Genomic DNA, 19,190 nt, shown 5'->3' on the forward strand with positions numbered 1-19,190 from the left:
TGAAATCATGTTGGTTTTGTTCAGCTTTACAATACACTATATTATTCCCCACTCTTGTGGCTGCAAAATCCTGTTTTTCAACATAATCTCCATTCAATGCTGTGGCCTTATGCCAGCTTATTGGGGGTGCCTGTATACCCACATGGTACCATTCTACTGGCTGACATCAGAGCCAGCGTCTTGCTGTATCAATAACGTCCCCATCACCCATGTATTGCTTCTTGTAGGTGCAACCTTCATTGGACCAAATGGATGGAAGTCGGAAGGTGTGATATCTGGGCTGTAGGGTGGATGAGGAAGAACAGTCCAATGAAGTTTTATGAGTTCCTCTTGGTTGTACAGACTTGTGTGAGGCATTGCATTGTCATGCAAAAGGAGAAGTTCATTTGCATTTTTGTGTTGATGAACATGCTGAAGTCATTTCTTCAGTCTCCTGAGGGTAGCACATAACTGTTGCACTACCAATGACGATGTCTAGTTGTGCAGTGATGTGTTTGATTGTGACTGTTGGTGATCTTGAATGAGAATGCCTGCTTGTAACAACAGTGCAGGAGTCATCTGCATGTAACAACATTGCAGGAGTCACAGATATGTGTGCCAACTTTGAGATCAGACAGGTTTGCGCGACCTTGTTGCGATTATGACAGACACCTCACTGTGCTTTTGTTTACTGCCGGGAATGCTTCTCTATTACAGATGCCACTTTGAGGGCTACATATAGTGGCACCACCAATTGGAACTTCATGATACTGTAGGGGCTGAAGCAGAAATATTCCACAATGTCCCACAAGTTCTGTATTTTTAAACCGATATTGGACAAGACAAAAAAATATACTGCATTTCCTTTTATACGTCCCCCATATTTTACAGTCAGTATAATATATTGCACCAGATAAATAATTTAAGATATGCTGTTGCTATTTATTGTTAACATTTCTTGCTATTTCATATTTACGTCCCTTCCTGCATTATCTCGTTCACTAACATTTTTGTAATTGTTTCTCATTGTTTTCATATTTTCTCTTAATTTCTTTGTGGCAGACTTACACAAATCTTTGTTTGTTTGTTTTCATGCTCTCTGCTGTTCAGCCACATGGTGCATGGTGTTATTTACAGGCTATGTAATAATTCTGTTGCATAATGAGGAAGAGTATTCTTTACAAAATATCTCCTGTGTTGAATTCTACATGATTCATATGAGATTGTGTTAGTTATTAACATCTACTTTTCAATCAATTTTGATTTCTTATGGCATAACCTAAACCATCAGGAAAGTGTCTGTATTGCCATGTACTACTCCTGGTTAAAATGCTTCACCTTTTAGGTCCTATGTTTGCAAACACACCTAGAATAAACCTGCCAGAAACTTGGAGCAAAACACCTCACACTGCCTGAGGAAACTGTCCATCAACATTCGCAACACTGCATCCTACCGAGCGAGGTGGCGCAGTGGTAGCACACTGGACTCGCATTCGGGAGGACGACGGTTCAATCCCGCGTCCGGCCATCCTGATTTAGGTTTTCCGTGATTTCCCTAAATCGCTCCACGCAAATGCTGGGATGGTTCCTTTGCAAGGGCACGGCCGACTTCCTTCCACATCTTTCCCTAGTCCGATGAGACCGATGACCTCGCTGTTTGGTCTCTTTCCACCAAACAACGAACCAACCAACACTGCATCCAACAAGCCATCACCTCCCCATCCCTTAGGCAACTAGCCAACCTGGCCTTTTTAGTGAAACACTGAATCTTTATTTATCTCCTATTGAAGCCCAACTATTGCCATAATCTCACTCTTCACACCTCACAATCCCAGCCCACATTTAGTCCCAAATTTCTCATTCAGATGCCTCTTATACTACTCTTTTGAATAGCACAATGGCCAGTCACACCCCAAATTCAGTCTAACTGCCCTTGTGAAAGACCTTCTCTCATTCACCCGTAACCTCAGTTCCACCCAACAATCAATATAATGAGCAACAATCTTTGCCTAGAACAGTTCAGGCACGAATCCCAAAGAGATTCCTGAAGAATATCAGCAAAACTTGAAAAATGTATTCAAGGTGAGTTCCAAGTTACCTGTGATCTAGTGGCAGATTGATATATTGCCATCCACACTGGAGACAAAGGCTCCACTACTGTGGTACATGACTGTGGGCAGTATGTGCCATTGAGTTTCATATGCCACAACATACATACAGTAACTGTTCGTTAAGACCCCTTTCTTTCCATTCAGACTGAGGTGTAGATAATCCTTAAAACCCTAGGCCCCTCAAAAAGTCTCACCAGTGTTTCTGTAGAACTGCTTACTCCACCTGACCCACATCCCAATCTTCTACCACTTTCCAAAATTCAGAAAAATGATCAGCATGCCTGTTACATTGTAGCAGATAAGAACATTCCTATCAAAAGTGTGCCAGTTTTGGTAGACCAGCACCTCTGACCTACCACAAACAGCCTCTCCTCCTACATAAGACAGCAACACCAAATCCCTTGACATGTATATCGAAGGCCTCTCTCAGTCTTTCTTCTCCTGCAACTACACCACAGAATTTAACCACAAAGAAATCTCTGAAAGTCTTCTTCTCTTCTCATCTTTCAGTGAACACAACTCTCGCTTCCAAAAGACTTGGAGTCATCATCATTGTTATCATTGCGTACCATCTAAACTTCAAGTGCCTCAGTTATGACTAGTAATAGTCTAGCCCTGTAATGAGATTGTCTTCTCCCGGATATCCTTCCCATATAATTAACTGTCACCTTCTGCCATTCTCTCTAATACGCTTGTCAAACTATATGACGTACCCAGACCATTATACATACACGAAGACTCCTTCCCCCCGCAGTTGTGCCTGCTATAAAACCTACCCAATTCACCAACCCACTACAACCTAGTGCAGCTCATATATATATATATATATATATATATATATATATATATAATAGAGGGAAACGTTCCATGTGGGAAAAATATATTTAAAAAGAAAGATGATGAGACTTACCAAACAAAAGCGCTGGCAGGTCGATAGACACACAGACAAACACAAACATACACACAAAATCTAGCTTTCGCAACCAATGGTTGCCTCGTCAGGAAAGAGGGAAGGAGAGGGAAAGACAAAAGGATTTGGGTTTTAAGGGAGAGGGTAAGGAGTCATTCCAATCCCGGGAGCGGAAAGACTTACCTTAGGGGGAAAAAAGGAGGGAAAAAAGGACAGGTATACACTCGCCCACACACACATATATATGAGGATGGATATGTGTGTGTGGGCGAGTGTATACCTGTCCTTTTTTCCCTCCTTTTTTCCCCCTAAGGTAAGTCTTTCCGCTCCCGGGATTGGAATGACTCCTTACCCTCTCCCTTAAAACCCAAATCCTTTTGTCTTTCCCTCTCCTTCCCTCTTTCCTGACGAGGCAACCATTGGTTGCGAAAGCTAGATTTTGTGTGTATGTTTGTGTTTGTCTGTGTGTCTATCGACCTGCCAGCGCTTTTGTTTGGTAAGTCTCACATCTTTCTTTATATATATATATATATATATATATATATATATATATATATTTAAAAAGAAAGATGATGAGACTTACCCAACAAAAGCGCTGGCAGGTCGATAGACACACAAATAAACACAAACATACACACAAAACTCTAGCTTTCGCAACCAATGGTTGCCTCGTCAGGAAAGAGGGAAGGAGAAGGAAAGACAAAAGGATTGGGTTTTAAGGGAGAGGGTAAGGAGTCATTCCAATCCCGGGAGCGGAAAGACTTACCTTAGGGGGAAAAAAGGACAGGTTTACACTCGCACACACACACATATCCATCCACACATACACAGACACAAGCAGACATTTGTAAAGGCAAAGAGTTTGGGCAGAGATGTCAGTCGGGACGGAAATACAGAGGCAAAGATGATGTTGAAAGACAGGTGAGGTATGAGCGGCGGCAGATTGAAATTAGCGGAGATTGAGGCCTGGCGGATAGCGAGAAGAGAGGATATGCTGAAGGGCAAGTTCCCATCTCCGGAGTTCTGACAGGTTGGTGTTAGTGGGAAGTATCCAGATAACCCGGACGGTGTAACACTGTGCCAAGATGTGCTGGCCGTGCACCAAGGCATGTTTAGCCACAGGGTGATCCTCATTACCAACAAACACTGTCTGCCTGTGTCCATTCATGCGAATGGACAGTTTGTTGCTGGTCATTCCCACATAGAACGCTTCACAGTGTAGGCAGGTCAGTTGGTAAATCACGTGGGTGCTTTCACATGTGGCTCTGCCTTTGATCGTGTACACCTTCCGGGTTACAGGACTGGAATAGGTGGTGGTGGGAGGGTGCATGGGACAGGTTTTACACCGGGGGCGGTTACAGGGGTAGGAGCCAGAGGGTAGGGAAGGTGGTTTGGGGATTTCATAGGGATGAACTAAGAGGTTACGAAGGTTAGGTGGACGGCGGAAAGACACTCTTGGTGGAGTGGGGAGGATTTCATGAAGGATGGATCTCATTTCAGGGCAGGATTTGAGGAAGTCGTATCCCTGCTGGAGAGCCACATTCAGAATCTGATCCAGTCCCGGAAAGTATCCTGTCACAAGTGGGGCACTTTTGGGGTTCTTCTGTGGAAGGTTCCGGGTTTGAGGAGATGAGGAAGTGGCTCTGGTTATTTGCTTCTGTACCAGGTCGGGAGGGTAGTTACGGGATGCAAAAGCTGTTTTCAGGTTGTTGGTGTAATGGTTCAAGGATTCCGGACTGGAGCAGATTCGTTTGCCACGAAGACCTAGGCTGTAGGGAAGGGACCGTTTGATGTGGAATGGGTGGCAGCTGTCATAATGGAGGTACTGTTGCTTGTTGGTGGGTTTGATGTGGACGGACGTGTGAAGCTGGCCATTGGACAGGTGGAGGTCAACGTCAAGGAAAGTGGCATGGGATTTAGAGTAGGACCAGGTGAATCTGATGGAACCAAAGGAGTTGAGGTTGGAGAGGAAATTCTGGAGTTCTTCTTCACTGTGAGTCCAGATCATGAAAATGTCATCAATAAATCTGTACCAAACTTCGGGTTGGCAGGCCTGGGTAACCAAGAAGGCTTCCTCTAAGCGACCCATGAATAGGTTGGCGTACGAGGGGGCCATCCTGGTACCCATGGCTGTTCCCTTTAATTGTTGGTATGTCTGGCCTTCAAAAGTGAAGAAGTTGTGGGTCAGGATGAAGCTGGCTAAGGTAATGAGGAAAGAGGTTTTAGGTAGGGCGGCAGGTGATCGGCGTGAAAGGAAGTGCTCCATCGCAGCGAGGCCCTGGACATGCGGAATATTTGTGTATAAGGAAGTGGCATCAATGGTTACAAGGATGGTTTCCGGGGGTAACAGACTGGGTAGGGATTCCAGGCGTTCGAGAAAGTGGTTGGTGTCTTTGATGAAGGATGGGAGACTGCATGTAATGGGTTGAAGGTGTTGATCTACGTAGGCAGAGATGCGTTCTGTGGGGGCTTGGTAACCAGCTACAATGGGACGGCCGGGATGATTGGGTTTGTGAATTTTGGGAAGAAGGTAGAAGGTGGGGGTGCGGGGTGTTGGTGGGGTCAGGAGGTTGATGGAGTCAGGTGAAAGGTTTTGTAGGGGGCCTAAGGTTCTGAGGATTCCTTGAAGCTCCGCCTGGACATCAGGAATGGGATTACCATGGCAAACTTTGTAAGTAGTGTTGTCTGAAAGCTGACGCAGTCCCTCAGCCACATACCTCCGACGATCAAGTACCACAGTCGTGGAACCCTTGTCCGCCGGAAGAATGACGATGGATTGGTCAGCCTTCAGATCACGGATAGCCTGGGCTTCAGCAGTGGTGATGTTGGGAGTAGGACTAAGGTTTTTTAAGAAGGATTGAGAGGCAAGGCTGGAAGTCAGAAATTCCTGGAAGGTTAGGAGAGGGTGATTTTGAGGAAGAGGAGGTGGGTCCCGCTGTGACGGAGGACGGAACTGTTCCAGGCATGGTTCAATTTGGATAGTATCTTGGGGAGTTGGATCATTGGGAGTAGGATTAGGATCATTTTTCTTCGTGGCAAAGTGATATTTCCAGCAGAGAGTACGGGTGTAGGACAGTATATATATATATATACTTAAAAACAAAGATGATGTGACTTACCAAATGAAAGTGCTGGCAGGTCGACAGACACACAAACGAACACAAACATACACACAAAATTCAAGCTTTCGCAACAAACTGTTGCCTCATCAGGAAAGAGGGAAGGAGAGGGAAAGACGAAAGGATGTGGGTTTTAAGGGAGAGGGTAAGGAGTCATTCCAGTCCCGGGAGCGGAAAGACTTACCTTAGGGGGAAAAAAGGACGGGTATACACTCGCGCACTCACACACACATATCCATCCACACATATACAGATACAAGCAGACATATTTAAGACATATATTCCTTCGTGGAATGTTTCCTTCTATTATAACTATATATATATATATATATATATATATATATATATATATATATATATATATATATATATATATATATATATATATATAATGGACACAGAGGATCTCTCCATCTTGACATAACCAGTTTCCAGTTTCTAAGCATGCTGTACAGCAGGATTTGAGATATCACCTAATGGGCAATTTTCCAGGGCTGAGTCAATGGGATGTTGTTTCCCACATTGCCTTGCATCCTGTCACCTTCCTGATCTTAACAACTGTTAACAACCTCCCCCTCCCACTTTTATTTTTTTCCCTTCTCCTGTGGTTGAATTTTATTTACTTAATTGCTCTTCTGTCTCCATCCGCCCCCCCCCCCCCTCTCTCTCTCTCTCTCTGCCCCCATTCATTTTCACATTTTTCACCTTGTTCTTAATTGTTTTCCATTTTTCATTTCTCTTCCTCTTTAATTCATCATTACATCTCACTCTGTCCCTCCATGACAGATGGATTTCTTTCAAAGTGGGATTCAAGTGATCCATCCCTCCTTTTCAACCTTCTCCAATCAGTACCTTTTTCCTCCCTGATAAAGAACATGAAGGTTCCAAAACCTTGGACAGGTTTTTCTGTTGTAAGTGTGTGTATCAGCCTACTAGTGGTACTGGAAATTTGCCTCCTGAAGTAAAGTGTTGTCTCTTCGTAATTTAATAATTATTATTTATTTCACATTGAGCAGACCTGTTCATATCAGTGTATTCAAAGATATTATTGATGTGAGATTGAAGTTCTGGTAAATCTGTTGGCACAAAAACAATCTTTCTCATAACCCCATGGAAAAGCATCACAGTCATGGCACATTAATGAAACAATTTCAGTAATTTGTAATAATCCTGTGTAATTGGAATGGTAAACTCCAGAAGTCCCATAATGCTGTATGTGGTTAAAAGCTATTCAGTGGGAAGATGAGACTTAAGCTAGATACAGGGTGAATTGAAATTTCGCGCACTCGGGCTTCGCACCACGACTCCTCACATGCCAGCAATAAAAAAATGTCTGTCACAAAATGTCATCCAGTGAGTACATTCTGCAGAAAAAGGGTGTTAAAGAGTGGCAATCTGGCAACACTGTAACCTCATGTATTGTAACTACCTCTGTCAGCACATATTAATCATGCAGTACAGTTGGTGCACTGGATAGTTTTGGGTTAGCATGCAGGAGGTCGAGGGTCTGATCCTTGGTTGGGACGCATTTTTTTATTTGCTGATTCCATTCTGACATTTCATCCTGTGATATACACTGTTTCTTAGCTCACATGTATCCTAAATTAACAAATTTTGTAATGCTGAATGTAACAAATACGTGGTTTAACAAATAAGAAATAAACAGTTGAAACAAATGGCCTGTCATAGGACAGATTAACTACAAAAACAATACCAATTTTGAGATGCTACAGATGATAGCACAGTACAGTAACACAACATCTACTTGTCATTTATATTACATGTAATATGAGCACATTAGCAACCAGTGACAATAATAATGTCCAAATTAATGACCGCCTGACCTTCACAACAGAATACGTTATCCTCAGAACAACAGGTTGCTCAAACCCCTGCATGTCCAAATATTGCATAACATTAGCAACCAGTGACAATAATAATTTATATTAATGACGGCATGACCTTCACAATAGAATAAATTGTCTTCAGAACAACAGATTCTCAAAGCAACCTCCCTGCACATCCAGACATTGCACAACCTGCCGAATCATACAGCTCTGGACCCTTCACAGCAAAGCCATGCCCACAGTAACAAGAGCAGCATGAACACATGCTATCAGTTCTTCCACATTCATCGGCAGAGTAGAGTACACATGCTCCTTCAGGTGTCCCCATAGGGAGAAATCCAGGGAGTTTAGGTCAGGTGAACACAGTGGCCATACAACTGGACCTCCATGTCCACTCCATTTCCCTGGAATGTTCTGTCCAAATACTGTCGCACATTAATTCCAGAGTGTGGAGATGCACCATCATGTGGGAACCATACCCTCTGCCAAACATGTAGTGCAACATTTCACATCAAGCAAATAGTTTGAGAGGAATGCATGATACCTTCATGCAGTCAACTTGTCAGGCAACATGTAGGGGCCCAAGCACCTGTCGCCAAATATTCTGGGCCAGACGTTGATACCAAAGCGAACTTGATATCCATGGTTGCGGGTGTTGTCCAGGTTAACCTCACACCAGTGGTGGGCATGGTGCATATTGAAGACATCCTCACAAGTGAATGCTGCTTCATCCAACCATATTACAGTGTCCACGAAATCATTATTGGCTTCCTGTTGTTGTTGGAACCATTCACAGAATTGCATCCACTGATTGCGATCTGCAGTATGCAGGTGTTGCGTGAAAGCTTGATGATAGGGGTGGAGACCATGCTCGTGCAGCATGTTAACGACCATGCGTTTTGAGACAAGTAGTACCTTGCTATGGTACTTGTACTTTCCTGGGGTATAATCTCCAGAATAGCTTCCCCAGCAGCTGAAGTACGGCGAGTCTGTGGACAACCTCTGCCACTTCATGGTGGAAGGCGAGAACATGATTCCCAAAGCTGCAGCTCCAGATGACAAAACACATTTTCATGTGGATTGCGTCAACAAGGATATCTAGCAGCAGATTCATGAGCGGCAACACCAGTCTGGGTATTAGATGCACCAGGAACCAGAAGCATACCCACATATTCATCATTTGTGTATGCCATTTGTCAAAATAATAATAACACAGAATACCCCAGAATACATGACAATGTAGCAAAAATAATACATCAACAGCTTGCCTTACAACATAAACTTATAAAACAACACGTTCCCACATACAAGTACACACCACAAAATGTACTGGAGAATGATGAATACAAATTATACTGGAACAGAACCATTATAACAGATAAAACAACACCACATAACAAACCTGACATCATACTCACCAATAAAAAGAAGAAATTAACACAACTAATCGAAATATCCATACCCAATACAACAAATATACAAAAGAAAACAGGAGAAAAAATTGAAAAATACATCCAACTGGCTGAGGAAGTCAAGGACATGTGGCATCAGGATAAAGTTGACGTTATACCAATTATACTGTCAACTACAGGAGTCATACCTTACAATATCCACCAGTACATCAATGCAATACAGCTACATCCAAACTTATATATACAACTACAGAAATCCGTAATTATTGATACATGTTCAATCACCCGAAAGTTCCTAAATGCAATATAACATATACCGTACAGTTAAAAGGAAGTCACGCTTAATCGAGGTCCGCGTCACTTTCCATTTTTGACCAGACATAACGTCTGAAAAAAGAAAGAATAATAATAATGCATTTAGATATGTACTAAACAGCATGCGATTACCCAAACCAATGTTGAAAGGCATAATTAGTTGGACAATGGTGATAACACATTCAAATAGTAACCAAGTTCGGACATTATTCGCAAACCATGTTGCTAGTCCTACTGGTAACATAAGACCCTAATGAAATGTAGTGGGCCTGAATGAGGCAAGAATAATAGTTGGGACTGTTGGAGGAGGGTACAAGAAAAACAGGTTTTGCATCTAGTAGATGAAGTGGTATGAATGAATTCACACCCACAACAAGGAAAGGGCTTCTTTCAAAGCTGACCAATGGTGTGAATAAATTCATACCCACAATGTGGGAAGGGCTTCTTTCTAAGTTGCCAGATTGCCACTCTTTTACATCCTTTTTCCTGCTGGATGTACTTGCTAGACGAAATTTTGTGGGAGACATTTTTTTATCGCTGCATGTGAGGAGTCGCACTGCGAATCCCAAGAAAATGAATTTCACTTCACTCCGTATAATTAGCAGTGGAATAGATAGAAATCTCTTATTTCATTGCAAATATGACAAATTGATGCCATAGGTACTCTAGTGTGTACTACTACATCATTTAACATTGTCTTATTTCTGTAGACAGCTTTTACAGTGTCATCAAATGGTTCTGACAATCCAAAACGGATATCATTAGGTATACGTACTTATGCATTAACAACCACTTGATGCCTGTTACATCCTCCGCAGCTGTAGCTTATTTCTGGGAACTTAGTGGCTCCAGTGCTGTTGGAATTAGTTTTGAAATCCCTTATGTGCCTGTAATTACTGTCCATCATGTATATTTTGATAAAATTATTTGAAGAGTAAATTATGAAAGATTTGTAGAGGTGTAGCAACACCCTTCACACTTTGACAAATTAACCCAATTAGGTCAAGATTTTCTTTGTTCATGTTTTGCCAGATTTATAGCACAATTTTCTGACAACAGTCATTCACTTTGCAGAAACTTTGATTTTATCACAATAGTGAGTTTTAATCGTTGTTCAGTCATATAGCTTCAGATGCTGTCATTTAATTGTAATATGAAGTCCAGTTCCCTATGGTGTTGGTCCTATGCATACCTTTTAAAATAACAGTTTTAGTTACGATGTCTCACAGCATTGTTCAGTTCCCATGGCTAGTACGTTGTATATTTTATGTTTTCACTCTGATCAGTGGTTTTACTGTGATGTATGTATATGGGCAGCTCTGTAGTACCAGTGAGCCCAGCAAAGAGAACTGATACCAATTGAAATGTTAAATTGTCTCATTTCATTGTCATGTCAGCACTACATGCTGAAGATACTGATCACTGCTGTATATAAATTGTGATGTGTTTTCGTATTTTGGAGGGAGTGGTTGCTTGGGATCGTGTCTTTTAGAAATGTTACTGCACGTCCATTCTGGCAGCATATCGTCAATAAATTATTGTGAAATGAAGCTAAAAATATTCAATTTTGCACAGTTTTTCAGGCTATTGACAGCTGAACTGGATCTTCCCCTTTGCAAAGGCCAGACTAACTTTTTATGAAAACTATTATCTCCCTGATCATATGAAAACACTATTTACTTAATACTACATACAGTAGTTTATTACATCTCATAGTAGACTGCAAAGAACATTTATATATAATTCAAATGTTTGAAGTGAACAGACAGCACACATAATCAAATAATATACCCAGCACAAGAAATACACTGAAGAGCAAAAGAAACTGGTATACCTGCCTAATATTGAGTAAGGCCCCCGTGTGCATGCAGAAGAGCTACAGCACGACATGGTCTGGACTCGACTAATGTCTGAAGCAGTGCTGGAGGGAGTTGAAATGATGAATACTGCAGGGCTATCCATACATCCATAAGAATATGAGTGTGTGGAGATCTCTTCCGAACAGCTCGTTGGATAGCATCCCGATATGCTCAATAATGTTCATGTTTGGGGAGTCTGGTGGCCAGCAAAACTGTTTAATCTCAGAAGATTGTTTCTGGAGCCACTCTGTAGTAATTCTGGATGTGTGGGGTGTCACATTGTCCTGCCGGAAATGCCCAAGTCTGTCAGAATGCACAAAGGACATGAATGGGTGCAGCTGATCAGACAGGATGCTCACGTGTGTGTAACCTGCCAGGGTCACATGTAGATGTATCATGGATCCCATATTATTCCAACTGCACATATCTAACACCATCACTGAGCCTCCACCAGCTTGAACAGTCCCCTTCTGGCTTGTAGGGTCCATGGATTTATGAGGTTGTCTCCATATCCCTTCACATCCATCCGCTCGATACAATTTGAAAGAAGACTCATCTGACCAGGTAACACGTTTCCTGTCATCAACAGTCCAATGTCGGGGTTGATGGGCCCAGGCAAAGCATAAAACTTTGTGTTGTGCACTCATCAAGGGTACACAAGCAGGCCTTTGGCTCCAAAAGCCCATATCAGTGATGATTCATGGAATGGTTCGCACACTGACACTTGTTGATGGCCCAGCATTGAAATCTGCAGCAATTTGTGGAAGGGTTGCATTTTTGTCATGTTGAACAATTCTCTACAGTTGTTATTGGTCCTGTTCTTGCAGCATCCTTTTCCGGCTGCAGTGATGTCAGAGATTTGATGTTTTACCTGATTTCTGATAACACAATACACTGGTGAAATGGTTGTATGGGAAGATACCTACTTCATTGCTGCCTCCATCGCTCATCCGCTGACTATAACACTCCATTCAATTCACTTAAATCTCGATAACCTGCCATTGTAACACCAGTAACCTACCTAACTGTTGCGCCAGACACTTTTTCTCTTATATAGGTGTTGCCAACTGCAGCGCCATCTTCTGCCTGTTTACATATCTCTGTATTTGAACACACATGCCTATACCAGTTTCTTTGGTTCTTCAGTGTATAACCAACTACTTGCTGTCCATAGACACACATGATGTTTCTTATAAACATGATGCACTACTGGTCAGTTCATTGCAGCCTGCACAGCAATGCCACATACTAAATATCTTGTAGGAATGTTCATTCCAACATCCTTTGTAGTATGAACATGACTTGCATGATTTTTTTGCAGCATTTCTGTTCTGCACATTATATTTTTTTATGTATAAAAGACTTGTTTACATTTCTTTTTTTTTTCAGGTTTCTTGGAGATATAGATATAACAGAAAAGAAAAATGAGTTCACTTGTACTGAAGAGGAAGGCACTTATAAACTTGTTATAAAGGAAGTTACAACAGAGTTGTGTGGAAAGTACACATGTAAAGTGGTTAATGACCTAGGCACCAGTGAATCAAGCTCTAATTTAACTGTCAATTGTAAGTTACTGTTTTATAATACCATTTAATGCATTTTTAGCTATTCAGTAAGAACAATAGTAGTTCATTTTATACATACTTTTAGACCAATATTTTGTGTCAAACTAGATTACACAGACTGGACAAATTCATTGGATAACAACCACAGGACAGTGCCATCAGATCTATACTTGACGCAGTGGTTTGTAAATCTGAATACATGTTTCACCTGTTTCTTTACGCTGAGTGATGCTAACTAGCTAGCCATATCAATATGCATTAAGTTACATGGTACCTATGAATTAATTTTTGTAGATGTGTGCTACTTATATGCAACATATCAAATCAGTAGCTGCCACTTGACTGGATGGTGAAGCACTCATTAGCTCCTGATGTATATAGGTTGTACAGGAGAAGCAAAAGAGAGAGGGGGAGGGGGAATGGAGAAGGGAGTGGAATTTAATATTTGCTGTACCTTTCCAAACAAAGCATAAGTGGGAGCTGATTAACAGTCCCTAGTGTCACATAGTTGACCTCAGAGAAATTAAAACATATTACCAATTGTTTCAAAGTGCTGATTAGATTCAGATGCAGCAGAAACTATATCCACAATGAATTATCAGGGTACATCGGGCGATTTTGATGGTTCTGTATAGATGTTCCGTGACTTCTTGTGCTTAGATTAGGTCTGGTGATCTTCTTACATGTGTCAGTTGATGGCTGCTATAAGATACTGTTTATAAACATTTTCACCCTCTGCTGCAGTTCACAAAAACATGTATGTAATTACAATACCAGAAGCAAAAATGAGATTCATTACACTACATTAAGATTGTCTTTAGCAAAAAAAGGGATGCACAATGCTGCAACAAAATTTTTTGATAACTTAGCCAGTGATATAAACTGTGTGTCAGACAGCAAAGTAAAATTTGAAAATGAACTGATAAAGTTTTTCTTTGACAACTCCTTCTATTGTGTAGAAGAACTTCTGTTATAGTAATGTATGGGAAATGATGGATAGGGATTACTAAGCTATATCTGCCTAATTTATTTATTTATCAAACAATGGAAAATCCAGGATGGAATGTAACAATATTATGAGAAGGCCACTCACCATATAGCAGAGATGCTGAGTCACAGATAGGAACAATGAAAAGACTCTCACAATTAAAGCTTTTGGCCATTAAGGCCTTCGTCAGCAAATATATATAGATACGCATACACATACAAACACATTCATGCAAACGCAACTCACACACACACCTGCAGTCGCAGGCAAATGGTGTGTGTGTGTGTGTGTGTGTGTGTGTGTGTGTGTGTGTGTGTGTGTGTTATTGTTGATGATGAAGACCTTAATGGCTGAAAGCTTTAATTGTGAGAGTCTTTCTGTTGTGCGTGTCTGCGACTCAGCATCTCCGCTATATGGTGAGTGGCAACTTTCCATCTCATAATATTGTTAATTAATTTATTTTTTAATACTAACTTCATAAATGTGCAGCATGCTGCCATCATATTTACAAATTAATTTGTGATGTGAATGTAACATGACTCATTCCACTTGATTATGATTTATCATACAAATGATCCATTGAACATGCAGCAAACTAACTCATACCGTAATGCCAATGGTAACTCCATTGTGCATCACCACAACATTGAGAGAATTGAACCTTTCCCCAGGTCACCACCATAATTGCCGATAATGGTCATGGGGTGGCGGGATGCAGAACTATGATTCATCACTGAATGCAATGTGTTGCCATTCGTCAGCAGGACATGCTTACCGGTCATGGCATCACTCCAAATGCATCTGTTTGTGTTGTGGTGTTAATGACAGCCTGTGCATGCAGTGGTAATTCCCTAGTCCAGCTTGCTGCTAGTCTTTGACCAATGGTGAACATTGATGGTTTCCATTACTTGTCCTCCAATGGCAGATACAGATGGGAAATGATTACAATCTGCTCGGTGCACAATATGGCGATTGTCCCTTGTAGTGGTCAGACATGGTCGAGTGGAATATTGATGACAGATCATGAATACGACACTTCATAATGATGTGGAACATGTCAGGTTAATTAAAGATGTCTGTACAAGATATTACATTACACAAAATATTGCATGACACTAATGTTTAAGTTGTGTCCCCCCCCCCCCCCCCTAATTTATATCTAAAAAGTCAGCCAATGAGTAGAAGGAGTTGTCATCTAGAAATTCTTTTAATTTATTTTTAAATGTTTGTTGGCTATCTGTCAGGCTTTTGACACTGTTTGGTAGGTGACCAAAGACTTCTGTGGCAGCATAATTTACCCCTTTCTGTGCCAAAGTCGGATTTAACCCTTCATAGTGAAGATCATCCTTTCTCCTGGTGTTATAGCTATGCACACTGCTATTACTTTTGAACCTGCAGTCCAACATTGGGCCACAGTCACATTCAGGTGCCCCTCAAATCTGGGTATTGCATGATTTGACCAGCTGGTCAAATGGAGACCCACAGTGAGATCCCTTTCATTCTCTCTTAAGTTTTGATTGCATTGTATCACATGAGTACAGAGAATCTCTTTCTCCTTCACAGTGGCCACTCAAAATCTGAAGTTCTTCATGCCTCTTGTATCCTTTAGCAGGCCTGGTAACAACACTAAACACAAACAACACTAATACTCTCTGGTGGCTGTTCTTTTATACACACCCACTGATGGAATGCACATCAGGCAGCATATTTAAGAATTCATCACCTCTTAATTTTTCTTTATTTATTAATCCATAGCTTGCTTAACCCTTCCACTGCTACAGATGCACTCTCTGCATTCTATGCTGAGGTGGCTTTTGTTATGGCTGACTGCTTGCCAAATGCTGGGACCTGTGCTGAGAGACGGCATTCCAGCATCCAATTTTTCAAAAGCTATCAGGTCAAAAAATTGTATTTTTGTACATCTTACAGTCTGATATCTTCACTCAATAAAGAACTGAATTTGTTTTAATTATCTGTCATACTTACTGTGCTGCATCAAATTAAGTAAAACATTATATGAAATTTTAAAGAGTTAGCAGAGGTAAAAATTCATTGTGTAAACTTCACATATCGTTGATTTTAGCTTATACATTGCAGTGAATGAACTGTAGATACGGCATTAAAATTTTATTTAAAACTGAGAGGAGGATGAATCTCATTTCTGTCTCAAGTTATATCCAAAGGGCGGTCATGTGTGACCTGACCATTCGCCTACTTGTGCATCACAAATCATATGGTCATAGCAATCATCATATCTCATAAATGATTCAAGATATTAAAACAGGTTTCTTTCAAATGATAGGATGCAATGCACATGTGTTGTATGATAAACACACGAAACTTTTTTTTTTCACCGAGATATGAAAGTAACTTGTCTACATCAGTGAGAGGTTGGCAGCTCAGGATGCCTACAGACATCCATTGCACTGTAGGAAAACCCCAGCAACTGAGGAATGGTGTAGCAGGACATGTATACATGCCCATAGCATCGAAAGGGTTAAGAGTGATTTTTAAGCTTTCCAACAATTAGATGACAATTGTCCGAATAACACAGTCTGGATCACAATTTTATTTATTTATTATTATTTCTTTTAATTGCCATTTGCCCATCACAATTTTATTTATTATTACCAGTCTTGGAAGCAATGTCACCAAGTACATAAAAACTAATTTATTTATTAGAATGGTACAAAAATCAAAATTCTTCATAGTGTGACCCTCCTGCTTCAGTACATTTATACCAGCAAGATTCCTAAGCATTTTTGACATCCTGGAACCCAGAGTTGGAATGTTGTTGATGGTCTCGAAATGATGTCCTTTGAAGGGTGTATCGAGCAGTGGAGTGATATCAAGACCATAGGTGGGCTGGGGCAGCACTGGCACTCTGTTCTTTTTACCATGTATTGGCTAACCAAGAATGCGATGTGGCTGAGCACATTGTCTTGGTGCTGTGTCCAAAAAATCACGCACATGAGTCACACTGTCTTCACCTATCGATGCTGAAGAGCATCCAGAGTGAGTTTCATCATCAGTATCCAGCCTTCCAAGAAAGCCTTTTGCCACTGAATCACCTGCTGTTTTGACACATTCATTTCCAAATGACTGTTCAACATTGCAGTTATTTCTCCAGTAGATTTTCCAAGAGTTACACACAATTTGGTTGCATACCATTGTTAGAGTGAATGCTGCATTGCAGTTGCAACCAGACCACACAACATGGTTTTACATAGGGACACGGCCAGACTCTCTGGGAGCCAGGAGGAAACAGGGGTTGGTCATGTTGGGAAGCTAACAACCCATTCCATTACCCAGTCTGGTTTGTTAGACTTCTCTCTGACCAATAGGAGCATGAGATTAGCACCGGTACATAACTTTCCACACAAACTTTGTAGGCTGTCTTTAAGGTCTACAAATTAGTGTTAAAAATTAAAATTAGGTATATGCTACATACAACATATACATTAATCAGCAAAGTAAATACAATAGACTATAAGTGAATGCATCAGGTTACCTAATGACTCATGGCAATAACTGTTGTACAACATCATTCAGGTACTGCTAATAGTTCAATTGATGGTGCCAACAGTTGCTGTGATCATTTTTTAGGTAACCTTGTGATTTACTTATAGTATATTGTATTTAGTTTGATGTGTGACATATTTATATTACATATGTAGCATATTGCTATTTTTAATTTTGAATATTAATTTGTAGATCTGAAGATGGTTTTTATTGTCTGAATCTGATAACTGAAAATAAATAACATTGTGATCTAGACTGTGTCATTCAGACAATTTGAATATATAAATCACTGCAGAATATCCACAACAACATTATATTGTCTTGTAGTGATTTTATTTTAAGTGCTCAAATAAGGCACATGTTCCTTATTTCCATAATATGAAAGTGTTAATTGATAAATCATCTGACTCCTTCTTTCAGTCAAGCCAAAATTTAAAAAACCTCTGAAAGACGTTGAAGTGGATGAAGGAGACAGCTTGACTCTGACAATAGAATGTGATGCTTATCCTGAGCCAAATGTGAAATGGTGAGTTACAACTAAAGCTATAATATAATTATTTAAGTTGAAGTTTTGAGCAATTAATATTACCTCTATATTACCTTCTTGACTATTGCAGAACATTTACAATTTGTGTTTTCATTGATGAATACAAAATTATTTTACCAAATAGTGACACAAGAATACAAAACTTTGTATGCAAAATAAGTGAAGAAATACATCGTAGTAATCTCCTGTTGTATTTTATGCTAACCTTAAAAGCTTCCCAACTGTAATTTAATTTCTTAACAATACCAACTTCTGACAGATTTGTAATAAGTGCTTCACATTTGATGCATCCAGTTATTTGTAAAATGGTGTGAAGCTGACATGGCTTTTTTTATGTAAGCACAAATCAGGTTTTCAGTAGTTTCATATGATACATTGGTTAAGCAGAATATCATTAAGTGGTACCTTGAAACCAAAGAATATCATTTTCCCACTTTGGGTAGCAGATGGTATTTGAACAACAGTAAATTAATTCAAGCCAGGTTTTATCTTTTGAACTTGAGAATCTTAAAATAGTGAATTTTTGTTGTGGTGTTGCTTTGTTTTTCCACTAAGGTATATTTAATGTACTGTCAAAAAAAATGAATTTTATATATATGTGGTTATAATAGAAGGAAACATTCCACGAAGGAAAAATATATCTAAAAACAAAGATGATGTGACTTACCAAATGAAAGTGCTGGCAGGTCGACAGAAACACAAACATACACACAAAATTCAATTTTTATATATATATATATATATATATATATATATATATATATATATATAATAGAGGGAAACATTCCACGTGGGAAAAATATATTTAAAAAGAAAGATGATGAGACTTACCAAACAAAAGCGCTGGCAGGTCGATAGACACACAAACAAACACAAACATACACACAAAATTCTAGCTTTCGCAACCAAATCCTTTCGTCTTTCCCTCTCCTTCCCTCTTTCCTGACGAGGCAACCGTTGGTTGCGAAAGCTAGAATTTTGTGTGTATGTTTATATACATATGTGTATGTTTGTGT

General features: G+C 40.2%; 1 protein-coding gene across 1 annotated transcript in view; it reads left to right on the forward strand.

Annotated features, from left to right (window-relative positions):
- Positions 1 to 19,190, forward strand: part of LOC126162232 (obscurin) — a 720,647-nt gene that overhangs the window by 329,372 nt on the left and 372,085 nt on the right. Inside the window, exons 21-22 of the mRNA XM_049918601.1 lie at positions 12,942 to 13,117; positions 18,048 to 18,153. Coding sequence (XP_049774558.1) covers positions 12,942 to 13,117; positions 18,048 to 18,153 — 282 coding nt within the window. The remainder of the gene's footprint in view (positions 1 to 12,941; positions 13,118 to 18,047; positions 18,154 to 19,190) is intronic.

The sequence above is a fragment of the Schistocerca cancellata genome, chromosome 2, assembly GCF_023864275.1.
Source record: "Schistocerca cancellata isolate TAMUIC-IGC-003103 chromosome 2, iqSchCanc2.1, whole genome shotgun sequence".
NCBI classification, from domain to species: domain Eukaryota; kingdom Metazoa; phylum Arthropoda; class Insecta; order Orthoptera; family Acrididae; genus Schistocerca; species Schistocerca cancellata.